The following is a 17,717-nucleotide window of genomic DNA, read 5'->3' on the forward strand; positions in this document are numbered from 1 at the left end:
TATGCAAATGATTAAAAAAAAATGGGAACAAAATATTTCAAACATCTTGATTTATTCAGTAACGAGTATGAGCCCCACACTCAGAAATACAAGCACTTACATGCCTTGGCATGCTATCAATGAGGTTATTAATGGTTGCCTGTGGAATGTTATGCCACGCTGAATGCACTTGGGCATGCAAATCATTAAGATTGGCCGCTGGCAACACCCTTTGAAATTGCAGACCAATGACATCCTAGATGTGCTCGATGGGAGACAAGTCCGTAGACGCTGCAGGCCACGGTAGCACGTTTAGGCCACGCAGGCTACTCACAGTAGCATGAGCAACATTCGGCCTGGTGTTGTCCTGTTAAAAAACGGCTTCTGGGATACATGGAGAAATGGCCGTACCACTGGTTCCACGACCAAATCAGTGAAATGCTGAGCTGTTACTGTACCTCAAATGAACACCAGTATGCCACCCAACAGCATAATTCCAGGAGTAGGACTGGTGTGACGTTCCCTTGCGAAGGCCTCTTCATGGCAATGCCCATGTGGTCTCCAGACTAATCTCCGGCTATCATTGCATCCAAGAAATTACTCATCGCGGAAGAGGATAGCCTCCAGAGCATTCAAGCCTCCATTGTTGTCCTGTAGTGTACCATGATAGCCTTTGAGAGCAGTGGAGTGTGGTCAATGGAACAACTGTAGCTGGACGTCTGGCTCATCGCCCAATTTCATGCAAACACCTTTTGATGGTTTGTGACGACACTGGTTGCCGTCCTAGGTTTTGGATGTGACGTCCAATTTCACTTGCAGTACAGAATGGATCGCTACGCGCCATTCTTTAAATCATACTATTCATTCGTGCAGAGGTTCGCCTCCGTGCACCACTTGTTGTCATTCCCATTTGTTGTTGTTTTCCCAACCTCTGGGACACGCAACGTTCAAAAGTGCTGACATCTCGGCCTAGGCGCGTAGTGATCTGCCGGAGTGATAAACCAAAGTCTCTCAGTTCAAGGATTCTGTCCTTCTTAGTTTGCGACAAGTGGCGATAACTGGCACGTCGACGAACAGGAGGCAACGCACAATCATCCCTCACCACTTATCCGATTTTTGAGGTTTCATGTGGCTAAAAAACTTTGCTTTCAATTTGGCTTTTATGCACCTCCCACATGCCACAGTTTGGCGCTAGGTGCTTGAAAATTTGATAATTTGCAGATCTTAGCGACACCTGCTACTTCCTCGATTTGCATAACCTTACGGCTTTCCCTTCTTTGTGTTGCAATTTCAATTTTGAGGAGTGTATACGTACATATGTATAAAAAATTATAAAGAAAATAAAGTAGACATAATTGGTATCGATGCATTCTTAAAGAGGCTCTGTCACCAGATTTTGCAACCCCTATCTGCTATTGCAGCAGATCGGCGCTGTAATGTAGATTACAGTAACATTTTTATTTTTAAAAAACGAGCATTTTTGGCCAAGTTATGGCCATTTTTGTATTTATGCAAATGAGGCTTGCAAAAGTACAACTGGGCGTGTTGAAAAGTAAAAGTACAACTGGGCGTGTATTATGTGCGTACATCGGGGCGTGTTTACTACTTTTACTAGCTGGGCGTTCTGATGAGAAGTATCATCCACTTCTCTTCAGAACGCCCAGCTTCTGGCAGTGCAGATCTGTGACGTCACTCACAGGTCCTGCATCGTGTCGGCCACATCGGCACCAGAGGCTACAGTTGATTCTGCAGCAGCATCAGCGTTTGCAGGTAAGTAGCTACATCGATTTACCTGCAAACGCTGATGCTGCTGCAGAATCATCTGTAGCCTCTGGTGCCGATGTGTCCTCGCTCGTCTGACACGATGCAGGACCTGTGAGTGACGACACAGCGTGATCTCTCGAGAACACGGCTGTGTCTGCACTGCCAGAAGCTGGGCGTTCTGAAGAGAAGTGGATGATACTTCTCGTCAGAGCGCCCAGCTAGTAAAAGTAGTAAACACGCCCCGATGTACGCACATAATACACGCCCAGTTGTACTTTTACTTTTCAACACGCCCACTTGTACTTTTGCAAGCCTCATTTGCATAAATACAAAAATGGTCATAACTTGGCCAAAAATGCTAGTTTTTTTAAAAATAAAAACGTTACTGTAATCTACATTGCAGCGCCAATCTGCTGCAATAGCAGATAGGGGTTGCAAAATCTGGTGACAGAGCCTCTTTAAGAATCCAAGCTAAAAAATTATGACTTTATTTAACATGCACGGTGAACGCTGTAAAAATAAAATGAAAAAAAAAAATATGCCAGAATGGCTGTTTTTTGTTCATCTGGCCTTTCAAAAAAGTGATTAAAAAGTCATATGTACCCGAAAATATTATCAATGAAAACGTCAACTCATCCAGCAAAAAAACAAGCCCTAGCACAGCTCAGTTGATGGAAACATTGAAAAGTTATAGCTCTCAGAATATGGCAACACAAAAACAAATTATATATATATATTTATTTTAAAGGTTTTTATTGTGCAAAAGTAGTAAAACATAATATAAATTTGGTATTGACATAATTGTATTGACCCGCAAAATAAAGCTAATATGTAATTTAAACCACACAGTGAATGCCGTAAAAACGAAACCTAAAAAACAAAGACAAAATTGCCATTTTTCCACCCACCCTTAAAACAATTTAGTTTATTTTTCAATATACTACTTCAAAATTGTGCCAATCAAAAATCCACAAAAAAACAAGCTCCCATATGGCTATTAAAAATAATAAACTTATGGCTCTCGGAAAGCAGGAATGAAGAATCGGCGCGTTTTGGTATTGAACTGGTTAATGTCTAATGGATTTTTTTGATAGGCCTAAAGCTTCCTATAGAATAATGTATTGTGGATTTGACTTATAGACTATTGTCACTGGACTGTATGTGTACTCTCTTTGTTTAAATTATATTTGAAAAAATATAGTTAAAAAACAAAAAACAGCTGATGTATATAAGAAAAGTGATTACCAGATCACCAGATCACTACTACGAACGTTATTTGCTTTTGCCAACTTACCTCTTAAAGCAATGAGCAGCAGTGAGAACCCAGCAGCTGCTAATGAGAGTGGCTCCACATAACAACCTTCCATCACTGTGAGAAGATTTCAGCCGCAGAGCTACCTGCCAGGGCCAGCCGCCCCTGTATGAAAAAAAATAATGGCTTCTTATTAAACTGGATAAAAATACTATTCTGGTATATACAGACTGTGAGATTCTATATAATCAACAGTGTGGAGTCAGCTGACAAATATATTCACCTGTACAGAGATGTTGCACTTGATAACAAATGCATTTTGTCTAGCAAATCTTTCGACCCTTTGCCAACTTTTTATCTCTAGTTTCCTTTCTATACTATAGATAGTTGTTGTAACATTTGAAGATAATATTGTTTTAAATGATGTATTTATAGAGAATTCTCTAGAAAACAATGACAATATGGTCTACTATTATCAATCAAGCATGCGTCTTTATGAACAGGATGGGGAAAATGCACATAGGCCAATCAAACAGGAGAACATCAGTCAAAAAGAAGCCAACTCAACAAATCTAAGGTCCTTGAGAAAAATGCATTGGGGTAGCTACAGTAGTCTGAAAATACCAGAAAAAAAACAAAAGTGCAGACACCATACAAATATCAATCAACACTGCAAGAAATATATAAAAAATGTTATGTGTTTCCCAGGAGATCAGCTATTTTCCACCACTTCCTCATTAACCTGTGCCTGGCTGTAAGGAAATTGGCTGCGGAAAGGGCCCTACCCACCTCTCTGTCTCCAATAGGGAACTGGGCAGAAGAAAGCCCCACCCCTTAGTTCCTTCCTCTGTTGCAAGAAAATAGAAGGGAGCAGGAGGAAATTAACCACTTTTATGTATAAAATCCTGCAGACTGACAGTGTGGGCAAGATTATCTCCTGTTTACATTTATTATTTATTTCCAGGTATAGTGTTCCTTTAACCCCTTCCCGCCGGATCACGTATATATACGTCATTAAAATCGGTGGCTTACCGCCTTTTCACGTAAATATACGTCATGGAGATGAAGCTGGCTCAGGAGCTGAGCCAGCGACATCACCACCGGGTGACAGCTGTATGTTACAGCTGGCACCCTAAGGTATCGGCCAGGACCGGAGCTAGCCTCCGATCCGACCGATTAACCCCTCACATGCTGCGTTCAATAGAGATCGCAGCATGTGAGGAGTTTATAGCCACCGGCACCCCAGCAACGTGATCGCTGGGTTGCCGGTGGCTGCAAAGGCGATCGGAGGGCTAATGCTTACCTCCCGATCAGCCTGTAACGGAATCCTCCTATGCCCCGTCGTCGGCGGGGCCCAGGAGGCTTCCGGTAACATCGGCAAGATGGCGCCGGCCCAGCTTCCGGCTCAGAAGCTGAGCCGGCGTCATCAGCAGTGGGTGTCCGCTGTATGTTACAGCGGACACCCCGATCTATCGCCAGGAACCGGAGCTAGCTCCGATTCCTGGCATTAACCCCTTCGATGCAGCGATCCATTGTGATCGCTGCATCCTAGAGGTTTGTAGAAAATCGGCAGCCTTGCCATGCGATGGCAAGGCTGGCGACTGCTACCATGGCAACAGGAGCCCTAACAATGGACTCCTGTCTGCCATTACGTAAGCTGATTAGGCCCCGCCCAGAGGCGGAGCCTAATCGGCTTGCTGTCAGTGAACAACTGACAGTTCCAATACATTGCACTACATAGGTAGTGCAATGTATTAGAACATCAAACAAATAGTTGGACATTCAAGTCCCCTAGTGGGACTAAAGAAAAGTGTAAAAAAAAGTGTAAAAAAAGTAAAAATAAAAGTTGGAAAACATACAATAAAAGTTTCAAATAATAACACAAAACACAATCGCCCTTTTTCCCTTATAAGTCATTTATTATTGAAAAAAATAATAAAGCCATACATATTTGGTATCGCTGCGACCGTAACGACCTGAACTATAAAAATATTATGTTATTTATTCCGCACAGTGAACGCCGTAAAAAAACAACTCAAAAACACTGCCATAATGACTGTTTTTTTGGTCACTGTCTTCCAAAAATTGAAATAAAAAGTGATCAAAAAGTCGCATGTATCCAAAAATGGTACCGATAAAATCTATACCTCGTCTCGCAAAAAAAACAAGCCCTCACACAGCTCCATCGACGAAAAAATGTAAAAGTTATGGCTCTCACAACTTGGCGACAGAAAAAATACATTCTCTTTCCAAAAGTAATTTTATTGTGTAAAAAGTTATAAAAAAGTTCTATAAATTTGGTATCGCCGGAATCGTACTGACCCGCAGAATAAAGGTAACATGTAGTTTATAACGTACGGTGAACGGTGTATATAAAAAAAAAAGTGGCACAAGCTGGGCATGACATTTGACACTGAATTGGCATATCTAGGGAAACTATTTAATTTGTACCTTCCGCAGCGCAATCATTTATGGAAAAGACACGTGGGGTGAAAATGCTCACTACACCTCTTAATAAATGCCTTGAGGGGTGCAGTTTCCAAAATGGGGTCACTTCTCAGGGGTTTCTTTTATTATTTCACATCAAAGCCTCTGCAATTGTGAACCAATACTTTATAAGTCGCCAAATTAGGCCTCAATTTTACATGGTACTCTTTCACTCCTGAGCCCTGTCGAATGTCCAGGCAAAAGATTAGGGCCACATGTAGGGTGATTCTAAAACAGGGAAACACCACATAATAATTGAGAGCTGTCTTGTTATGGTGGCACAAGCCGGGCACCACATATTGGCATATCTAAGGAAAAATTCCCATTTTCATTCTCCCACCTCGTGTGCACACGAATTTCTGCAAAACACCTGTGGGGTTAACATGCTCACTACACCCCTAGGTGAATACCTTGAGGGTGTTGTTTCCAAAATGGCGTCACTTCTGGGGGGTTTCCACTGTTTTGGTCCCACATGGACTTTGCAAATGCAACATAGCGACCAGAAACCAAATGCAGCAAAATCTGTACACCAAAAGCAAATGGCGCTCCTTCCCTTCTGAGCCCTGCCGTGTGCCCAAACAGCATTTTACGACCACGTGTGGGGTATTGCCGTACTCCAGAGAAGTTGCTTTACAAGCGTTGGGGTTTTTTTTTTCCTTTATTTGTTGAGAAAATTTAAAATTTGGAGCTAAAGCTACGTCTTATTGAAGAAAAAGGATTTTTTTTATTTTCACTGCCCAATTCTAATAAAATCTATGAAACACCTGTGGGGGCAAAATGCTCACTACACCCCTAGATGGATTCCTCAAGGGGTGTAGTTTTCTCAATGGAGTCACTTTTTTGGCGTTTTCACTGTTTTGGTACCTCAGGGGCTTTGCAAATGCGACATGGCCTGCGCAAACCATTCCTGCTAAATTTGAGCTCCAAAAGCCAAATGGCGCTCTTTCCCTTCTAAGCTCCGCCGTGTGTCCAAACATCCGTTTATAACCACATGTGGGGTATTGTTTTACTCGGGAGAAATTGCTTTACAAATATTGCGGTGCTTTTTCTCCTTTAGTCCTCGTGGAAATTAGAAAAAATTAGCTAAACCTACATAATCTTTGAAAGAATGACGATTTTTATTTTCACGGCCTACTTCCAATAATTTCTGCAAAAAACCTGTGGGGTCAAAATGCTCACTATACCCCTAGATAATTTCCTCAAGGGGTGTAGTTTCCAAAATGGGGTCACTTTTGGTGGATTTCCACTGTTTTGGCACCGAAAGAGCCCTTGAAACCTGACATGGAGCCTAAAATATTTTCTAATAAAAAGGAGGCCCAAAATCCACTGGGTGCTCCTTTGCTTCTGAGGCCGGTGCTTCAGTCCATTATCACACTAGGGCCACATGTGGGATATTTCTAAAAACTGCAGAATCTGGGCAATAAATATTGAGTTGCATTTCTCTGGTAAAAACTTCTGTGTTACAAAAAAAATAGAATAAAAATGAATTTCTGCAAAAAAAAAATGAAATTTGAAAATTTCACCTCTACGTTGCTTTAATTCCTGTGAAACGTTTAAAGGGTTAAGAAACTTTCTAAATGCTGTTTTGAATACTTTGAGGGGTGAAGATTTTAAAATGGGGTGACTTTTTGGCGGTTTCTAATATATAAGGCCCTAAAAGCCGCTTCACAACTGAACTGGCCCCTGTAAAAATAGCCTTTTGAAATTTTCATGAAAATGTGAGAAATTGCTGCTAAAGTTCTAAGCCTTGTAACGTCCTAGAAAAATAAAAGGATGTTCAAAAAACGATGCCAATCTAAAGTAGACATATGGGGGATGTTAATTAGCAACAATTTTGTGTGGTATAACTGCCTGTCTTACAAGCAGATACATTTACATTTAGAAAAATGCAAATTTTTGCAATTTTTCACCAAATTTTGGTGTTTTTCACTGGTAAATATTGAATTTATCGACCACATTTTTCCACTATCATAAAGTCCAATGTGTCACGAGAAAACAATCTCAGAATCGCTTGGATAGGTAAAAGCGTTCCGGAGTTATTACCACATAAAGTGAAATATGTCAGATTTGAAAAAATGGGTCTGGTCCTGAAGGCCAAAATGAGCTTGGTCCTGAAGGGGTTAAGGGTATATTGACACAGGCCCTATACACCTACACAGCCAGGAGCATGACTAGAATTTATAGGGCCCCCACCACCTAGTGACAGGAAGTTGAAACAGCAGCATTAGAAGCAATAATTAAAGGTATGAATAATAGCACCAAATATCAGAGAACTCACAAAGTAGTGCTAGATAGAAGATAGCCACCAACTTGTTATTGTCCACATAAATTATGTTCTTGCAATGTTCTTGCACTTGAGCAGGTCCTCTCAACCTCTGGGCCCTATAGCTGCTGCTATGGCTGCTACTACTGCTGTTCCACCCATGTACACAGTGTATCCAACCTAGAACCCACTGGGAATTTCGGCCGAAAGACCGCACCATACTAGGGTGCATATTTTTTGACGGAATCGCTGCTGCAGAAAGATGAGCAGGAAAAAAACAATACTTACTTTCACTATCATTTCTTTAGCGACGCATCCCTCTTGTCTCTGTGCAGCCTGTTCTTCCTGTTTTGACGCTGTAATCCCTGTGATTGCTACAGTCTGTGATTGGCTGCAATGGCCAGATGGGGTAAAACATCTTCACAGGAGACTGGACTGCACAGAGAACAGTCGGGTAACAAGGAGCCGTGACTATGACAATGCCAGGGGTGTAAGTACAATTTTTTTATTCAATTTAAACGAGAAAAAAAAATCTTCAGATTTGCAATTCTTGTGGCGGAATCAGGTATGTGATACAATATGTCAGAAAATGTCAATATTTTAATAAAATCTGCAGAACTTCTTAATCATACGCTTATTTTCTGTTCTATGTCATTTTCCATTGTCTCAGAGTAGATTCATACTAGTGTTTATTGATTTTATGTGCAGATAGGATTGCACAACTGTGAAAATGAGTAAAGTGTGTTTATGTTAGTACATTTTGTATGAGGACTCCATTTCATAGTTTGAGGTAGCTGTTTGTCTGTAAAACGAAGTTTATGCTGGGACTGTCTGAGAAATCATGTGTTTACTTTGCATATCTGAGTTTCCCATGAGAACGTAGACGTGTTGACGTTGCAGCTGTAAAAAAAGATTTGTAATAGAAACCTTGTCTTACTCGTGATTTTTCATGAGAACCTTGTGTTACTCATGATTGGCTCAGCTCAAGCCAACTCCCGACTTGTGGGATACAATTGTAACTGCGTACTAAACTAGAGAAAGATTTTTGGGTATACAAAGCATGTCTCTGTGTCTCTTACTTCTCTCCGATATATCGATATAAGTAATTAATTTGGATCTGGGCAAGTGACTGAAGGGTGTCCGTTGACACACCTATCTAAACCTTCAGTCTAATATATTTTGTACAGGATTGCATCAACAACAACTGATGCATTTTTTGTATCAGCTTTCCAATCTGTCTTCCATTGAGTTCAATGTTAAAACACTCTAAAGTTATGTTGTTTTTTTTTTGTTTTTTTTAAGACATGTATTTCTCTCTGCATACAAAATAAAGCGTCTAAAAGAAATACTAATGTAAATCTATTCTTACTGGGTACATATACAATTCACTGATAGTGACTAAGAGTAAAATTATTTTTATTAAATATCTTGTTAAAAACAGGGATACAATCATGCTCAATGTGTTCAAAATTATAACAAGAAAAAATGATATGAGTTCATCGACTGATCCAATTGTGAACCCTATGGATGAACACGTTTATATTGATATCGGAGGTAACGTGTGCTTTACAATGTTGCTACAGCAGACCAAACCCTAACTCTAAATGGACAGACAGGGCATTCCCTGAGTGTCCAAGGTGATGGGCTGTATGATCTAAGTATGCTGTCAACAGCACTCATTCCCCCACGGTCTTGACCCTACGCATTTCTTTATCCCATATCATCAGGGGTCTATTTAAGATTCGATGATGCTGGCCATTGTGCCAGCGATAATTCGTATCAGTTATTAGTTGTGCAACATGGCATATTCGCACTTGATATCAGCGATATCAGTGTTCGCTGATATCAAGTGCGAACACGCCATGTCAAATATTTTCATAGTCTATCCAGACCCTTACTGAGTTTTACCTGCCATGATTCGGTTAGCATACAGTGAAGGAAATAAGTATTTGATCCCTTGCTGATTTTGTAAGTTTGCCCACTGTCAAAGACATGAACAGTCTAGAATTTTTAGGCTAAATTAATTTTACCAGTGAGAGATAGATTATATATAAAAACAAATAAATGAAAATCACATAGTCAAAATTATATATATTTTTTTGCATTGTGCACAGAGAAATAAGTATTTGATGCCTTTGGCAAACAAGACTTAATACTTGGTGGCAAAACCCTTGTTGGCAAGCACAGCAGTCAGACGTTTTTTGTAGTTGATGATGAGGTTTGCACACATGTTAGATGGAATTTTGGCCCACTCCTCCTTGCAGATCATCTGTAAATCATTAAGATTTCGAGGCTGACGCTTGGCAACTCGGATCTTCAGCTCCCTCCATAAGTTTTTGATGGGATTAAGGTCTGGAGACTGGCTAGGCCACTCCATGACCTTAATGTGCTTCTTTTTGAGCCACTCCTTTGTTGCCTTGGCTGTATGTTTCGGGTCATTGTCGTGCTGGAAGACCCAGCCACGAGCCATTTTTAATGTCCTGGTGGAGGGAAGGAGGTTGTCACTCAGGATTTGACGGTACATGGCTCCGTCCATTCTCCCATTGATGCGGTGAAGTAGTCCTGTGCCCTTAGCAGAGAAACACCCCCAAAACATAATGTTTCCACCTCTATGCTTGACAGTGGGGATGGTGTTCTTTGGGTCATAGGCAGCATTTCTCTTCCTCCAAACACGGCGAGTTGGGTTAATGCCAAAGAGCTCAATTGTAGTCTCGTCTGACCACAGCACCTTCTCCCAATCACTCTCAGAATCATCCAGATGTTCATTTGCAAACTTCAGATGAGCCTGTACATGTGCCTTCTTGAGCAGGGGGACCTTGCGGACACTGCAGGATTTTAATCCATTACGGCGTAATGTGTTACCAATGGTTCTCTTGGTGACTGTGATCCCAGCTGCCTTGAGATCATTAACAAGTTCCCCCGTGTAGTTTTCGGCTGAGCTCTCACCTTCCTCAGGATCAAGGATACCCCATGAGGTGAGATTTTGTATGGAGCCCCAGATCGATGTTGATTGACAGTCATTTTGTATGTCTTCCATTTTCTTACTATTGCACCAACAGTTGTCTCCTTCTCACCCAGCGTCTTACTTATGGTTTTGTAGCCCATTCCAGCCTTGTGCAGGTCTATGATCTTGTCCCTGACATCCTTAGAAAGCTCTTTGGTCTTGCCCATGTTGTAGAGGTTAGAGTCAGACTGATTAATTGAGTCTGTGGACAGGAGACTTTTATACAGGTGACCATTTAAGACAGCTGTCTTTAAAGAGGCTCTGTCACCAGATTCTCTAACCCCTATCTCCTATTGCATGTGATTGGCGCTGCAATGTAGATAACAGGTTTTTTTTAAAACGTTCATTTTTGGCCAAGTTATGAGCTGTTTTATATATATGCAAATGAGCTTTGAAATGGACAACTGGGCGTTTTTATTTTGTTATGTCCAACTGGGCGTGTATTGTGTTTTTAACTGGGCGTGTTTATGTGTATGACGCTGACCAATCCGTGACCAGTCTGCATCATACACTCATCTCCATTCATTTACAAGCAGCACAGCGTTCTTACTAGAACGATGTGCAGCCAGATACACAAGTGTCCTGATAATAAATACACATGACATCCAGCCTGGACGTCATGTGTACTCAGAATCCTGACACTTCTGAATCTTTTCTGTGAGATTGCAGCAAGAGAAACAAAATCTCGCGAGATTACGGAGCTAAATGAGATTTCGTTTCTCTTGCGAGTCAGAAGTGTCAGGATTCTCAATACACATGACGTCCAGGCTGGATGGTCATGTGTGTTCATTATCAGGACACTAGATTAACGTTAATCAAGTGTCCTGATAATGAATACACATGACCATCCAGCCTGGACGTCACGTGTATTGAGAATCCTGACACTTCTGAATCTTTTCTCTGAGATTTCCAGCAAGAGATTACGAGTGGCTTGCTGCAATCTCACAGAAAAGATTCAGAAGTGTCAGGATTCTGAGTACACATGACGTCCAGGCTGGAGGTCATGTGTATTTATTATCAGGACACTTGCGTATCTGGCTGCACATCATTCTAGTAAGAACGCTGTGCTGCTTGTAAATGAATGGAGATGAGTGTATGATGCTGACTGGTCACTGATTGGTCAGCGTCATACACATAAACACGCCCAGTTAAAAACACAATACACGCCCAGTTGGACATAACGAAATAAAAACGCCCAGTTGTCCATTTCAAAGCTCATTTGCATATATATATAAAATAGCTCATAACTTGGCCAAAAATGAACGTTTTAAAAAAAAACAAAACATTACTGTTATCTACATTGCAGCGCCGATCACATGCAATAGGAGATAGGGGTTAGAGAATCTGGTGACAGAGCCTCTTTAATGAAGGCACCAAGTTGATTTGGAGCGTGTAACTGGTCTGGAGGAGGCTGAACTCTTATGGTTGGTAGGGGATCAAATACTTATTTCTCTGTGCACAATGCAAATAAATATATATAATTTTGACTATGTGATTTTCAGTTTTTTTTTAAATATAATCTATCTCTCACTGGTAAAATTAACCTAGCCTAAAAATTCTAGACTGCTCATGTCTTTGACAGTGGGCAAACTTACAAAATCAGCAAGGGATCAAATACTTATTTCCTTCACTGTATCTTTGGTTTAGTACTGCAACTCTAACAGAGATGATGTGACTTTGTTAAAGAGACTCTGTCACCACATTATAAGTGGCCTATCTCCTACATAAGGAGATGGGCGCTATAATGTAGGTGAGAGTAGTTATTTTTATTTAGAAAAACGATCTATTTTTACCACATTATGAGCGATTTTTAGCTTTATGCTAATTAGTTTCTTAATGCCCAAGTGTGCGTGTTTTTACTTTAGACCATCTGGGCGTTGTACAGAGGAGTGTATGACGCTGACCAATCAGCGTCATGCACTTCTCTCCATTCAATTACACAGCACTAGCGATATAGCTATATCGCTATGTGCAGCCACATACACAAAGACTAACGTTACTGCAGTATCCTGACAATGAATATACATTACCTCCAGCCAGGACGTGATGTGTATTCAGAATCCTGACACTTCTTAATCTGTTCTGTGAGATTTCCAGCAAGGCAAGCGTAATCTCGCGAGATTACGATGTAACCTGTCATTTCAAACGAGATTACGTTTGCCTTGCTGGAAATCGCACAGAAAAGATTCAGAAGTGTCAGGATTCTGAATACACATCACGTCCTGGCTGGAGGTAATGTATATTCATTGTCAGAACACTGCAGTAACGTTAGTCTTTGTGTATGTGGCTCCACATAGCGATATAGCTATATCGCTAGTGCTGTGTAAATGAATGGAGAGAAGTGCATGACGCTGATTGGTCAGCGTCATACACTCCTCTGTACAACACCCACTTGATATAAAGTAAAAACACGCACACTTGGGCATTAAGAAACTAATTAGCATAAAGATAAAAATCACTCATAAAGTGGTAAAAATAGATTGTTTTTCTAAATAAAAAGCACTGCTGTCGCCTACATTACAGCGCCGATCTCCTTATGTAGGAGATAGGCCACTTATAATGTGGAGACAGAGCTTCTTTAAGTACATGCTTTCAAAAATGATTCTTGAGTACCTAAGTCCACGAGTAGTGCAGTGAGTTCTCTTACCGTAAAGAATTCCTCCCACCGATAATACGTTTAGGACGTCGATGCAGTAACCGCAACCCACAAACTAGGGAGGATTCTGTAAAAACATTCACCATTATTAGTTGATTGGTGGATTTGGATGTGTTCACTTCTAAAGCAAGTAAATAAAAGTTGTTTGAAATGAAGCTATATAATTTATCAAAATTGTCTGTAATGTTAGCAAGTTTAAAAATCGACAATGTTTCAGAAGATAAAGAGAAAACATAGAGATCCAACTAATCCACTTCTATTCTTGTAGTCAACCTGAACAACAGAGCAATGGCAAAGACACACAATATATAAAGGTATTATAATTAGTTTCACATAGACTGCACAGACAGTGGTACCCATCTCTAAAAAAAATGTCTTGAGTAGATATAAAGTGTTATAAAGTGCAAGCATCAGATTAAATTTGACAAGGGCAAAATTGTGATGGCTAGATGACTATGTTAGTTCATCTCCAAAACTGCAGATCATGCGGGGTGTTCCCGGTATACAGTTACATATTACTACCTACCAAAAGTGGTCAAAGGAAGGACAACCAGGGAACTGGCGACAGGATCATGGATGTACGAAGGATCATTGATGCACGTGGGGAGTGAATACTAGTTTGTTCTGCCCAATCTCACAGAAGAGCTACTGTAGCATAAATTGCTGATAAAGTTATAGGGGCGGTCCAGCACCACATCTGTCCATGGGTTGTGTGTGGTATTGCAGCTCAACTCTATTCACTTCAATAGAGCTAAACTGCAATACCACACACCAGGGCCGGCCCTAGGATAGATGGCACCCTGTGCGAAATGATCTTTTGGCGCCTCACCCCATCATTAAAAAAAAATGCCCCATAAAAAAATTATAATGCCCCTTTAGTGCCCCCATACAGTATAATAATAATATTTAATAATATAATATATTACAACCCCTTCAAAGACACAGTATTTTGTCCTCTAATTGTGTCCACAGTATTATGCCATCTGTAGTACCCCTACACAGTATAATGTCCCCTTAGTGGCCCCCACACAGTAGAGTGCCCCCCTGTAGATTTTGCATATACAGCCTCCCTGTAGACAGTGCCATAATTCCCCACCTCCTTTTTGTAGATTGTGCCATACAGCCCCCCACCTCCCCCTTGTAGACAGTGCCATACAGTCCCCCATCTTCCCCTTGTAGACAGTGCCATACAGTCCCCGTTCCTCCCCGTTGTAGACAGTGCCCCCAAACAAAAACAAAAATTGTACTCACCTAGGCCCCGTTCCCATGACGAACTGAGCTGCTCCATGACGGGACCCTGTAGCCTAAAACAGAATTTCCCAACCTTTTCGGACTCGAGGCAGCACTGGAAAAACAAAATTTCCTCAGGGCCCCCCTACCAAAAATTGTTTTGAGAAAGACAGAAAACGGCTAAGAACAAGCACTACACTCGCAGGGTTTGTTCACACACGTTTTTTGTAAGGCAAAAAAAATCTGCCTGAAAATTCTTTCAGCAACTGACAGCGTGTGACCTTTTTTTTGTTTTTTCTTAATATGTTGAAGCGAATGCAAAAGACGCTGGAAAAAAAAGCTCCAAACGGGCGCAGCAGGTATTTTCTGCCTCCTATTAATTTCAATTGGAGGTCAGAGGTGGAAACCACTTGAAGACCATCAGCCCCCCACTCACAGTAAAATGACCATCAACCCCCCACTTACAGTAAAATGACCATCAGCCCACCACTCACAGTAAAATGACCATCAGCCCCCCACTCACAGATTCCCCCTGTAAGTAGCGCCACACAGCCCCTTGTAGGTAACGCCACACAGCCCTTTGTGGGTAGCGCCACACAGCCCTTTGTAGGTAGCGCCACACAGCCTCCTTGTAGGTAGCACCACACAGCCTCTTGTGGGTAGCGCCACACAGACCCCTTGTGGGTAGCGCCAGACAGCCCCCTTGTGGGTAGCGCCAGGCAGCCCCCTTGTAGGTAGCGCCACACAGCCCCCTTGTAGGTAGCGCCACACAGCCCCCTTGTAGGTAGCGCCACACAGCCCCCTTGTAGATAGCGCCACACAGCCCCCATGTAGATAGTGCCACACATCCCCTTTGTAGATAGCGCCACACAGCCCCCTGTAGAGTGGGCCGCACAGCCCCCTGTAGCGAGGGCCGCACAGCCCCCTATAGGGAGGGCCGCACAGCCCCCTGTAGGGAGGGCCGCACAGCCCCCTGTAGGGAGTGCCGCACAGCCCCCTGTAGAGTGTGCCGCAAATACCCCTGGTAGGGAGTGCCACACAGCCCACAGCCCCTGGTTGGTAGTGCCCCACAGCCCCCTGGGTGGTAGTGCTCCACAGCCCCCTGGTTGGTAGTGCCACACAGCCCACTGGTTGGTAGTGCCCCACAGCCCCCTTATTGGTAGTGCCCCAAAGCCCCCTGGTTGGTAGTGCCACACAGCCCACAGCCCCCTGTTGGTAGTGCCACACAGCCCACTGCCCCCTGGTTGGTAGTGCCACACAGCCCACTGCCCCCTGGTTGGTAGACCCAAACAGTCCCCTGGTAGGTAGTGCCACACAGCCCCCTGGTTGGTAGTGCCACACAGCCCACAGCCCCCTGGTTGGTAGTGCCACACAGCCCACAGCCCCCTGGTTGGTAGTGCTACACAGCCCACAGCCCCCTGGTAGGTAGTGCCACACTGCCCACAGCCCCCTTGTAGGTAGTGCAAGGACTACGAAATGACCCTGATAGCTGGCGGGCAATAGACATTCAAAAAAGGACAACTGTGCAGGAGCACACAAAATACCCAGCTTTCCCAGCTATCAAATAAATGTGTGGAAATAAACTAAGATATAACTTTTATTTAGTCTTAGTAAAGGATTAATCCTTTTAGCTAGATTAAATAAATGTTGAACAACCACAGAGAAGAAAGAAGAGCTTATAGCCAATATTATGTAAAATATATAATTTTATTAACACATATGACAAAACAAGGTTTAAAAGTTAATGAAAGGACAAGACCCTAGTATAAAAATAGGAGTGATTGCTGACACTCGCAGTGTAGAGTAGTGGGTATCTGCATCACCGAATAATGATCATATATACACTCTAATAGAGTAGATTCCCATATTAAGACATTAGAAAAACCATACAGCAGTATAGTACGTCAAGTGATAAGGTAGAAGAGTGAGATAGACCAATGATTAAAGTATAGTGCTAATGCATAGATACGGTGTTTATAGCAGATGGCAATAGCTTACCCATAGATGTAAAGACAGTGTTCAGTGCTCGCTTCAGCACAAAGACCCCAACGCGCGTTTTGCAAGAAGGTGCTTCCTCAGGGGGGATGTGTTGTGTATGTTCTGTAAAAAGCTCTCCTTATATATTATCACGTAAAACATGATGCAGTGTGATGACTGTCGGCGCATCCTCTGTGACACAACCGGAAGCGAGGACCGCCCCACTTCCGGCTCTTGGAGTGCACATATCGATTATAATTTATTCTGTGTTGTTCACAGCTTTCGGCTCTCAGCATCAAATGGATTTTAGAGTCTGTGATCAATCATGGCTCGCACAACTTGATGAAATTTTTAGGGATGACTCTAGACTTATTTTAAATGATAGTTGCAGAGATTGTAGAGAAATTAGCAAAAAGCTCAAAATTTTACTCCATCAAAGAACCAAAATCTGGTGGAACAAAGCTTTTCTAGAAAAGTACTTGTCGAGAAATCTTATTCCACGTGGCTTGAGGGTTCAAGTATTTCCCTCCTTTGAAATGGATAATGACGAGTTCAAGAAAAAATGGGAGGAAGTTTCTGATAAATGTTCTAGGGGATTCATGGAACTTCTTGTAAGTTCTAACCACGCTAACCTGTTGGGAATTGAGAAGGAGATTGAGGATATCCAAGTAACACTGAAAACAGAACTCTCTAGCACAGCACTAGACAAACTCACTGATGATCTTGATAAAGATTTTTCAAAATGGGAAAAGGAGATCTGTGCTGTAAAAGCAGGCAAATTTCAAAGGGATACCCTCGACTACCAGCAAGGGCGAGTGTATAAATGGCACATGAATAGAGGGAGATCCAGAAGTGTATCCCATTCTAGGTCATCCTCTATCTCCTCCCGCAACTCTATAGATGACGCACTCAGATCTAGAGAGATTAGGAACACCCTAGAATCTAGTAACACTCAGGGCTCTCAGGGTCCACGATGGCGTTTTGATCGGCAAGCAAAAAGAAAGAATATATCCAATCACCAGCGGGACAAAAAACCGAGGAGAAATCTAGAGGTAATAAATCTCTGTTCACATGCCCTCTCTGATGCACAACGTGACATTTTGGG

The 17,717-nt window shown here is 42.1% G+C and overlaps 1 protein-coding gene across 1 annotated transcript in view; it reads right to left on the reverse strand.

Moving 5' to 3' along the window:
- PRSS12 (serine protease 12) overlaps nucleotides 1-17,717 on the reverse strand; it is a 153,031-nt gene that overhangs the window by 14,170 nt on the left and 121,144 nt on the right. The window contains exons 10-11 of the mRNA XM_075860584.1: nucleotides 13,397-13,472; nucleotides 3,038-3,160 (exon numbers count right to left, since the gene is read on the reverse strand). Of these exons, the coding sequence (XP_075716699.1) occupies nucleotides 3,038-3,160; nucleotides 13,397-13,472 (199 nt within the window). The remainder of the gene's footprint in view (nucleotides 1-3,037; nucleotides 3,161-13,396; nucleotides 13,473-17,717) is intronic.

The sequence above is a fragment of the Rhinoderma darwinii genome, chromosome 1 (genome assembly GCF_050947455.1).
Source record: "Rhinoderma darwinii isolate aRhiDar2 chromosome 1, aRhiDar2.hap1, whole genome shotgun sequence".
NCBI lineage: Eukaryota > Metazoa > Chordata > Amphibia > Anura > Rhinodermatidae > Rhinoderma > Rhinoderma darwinii.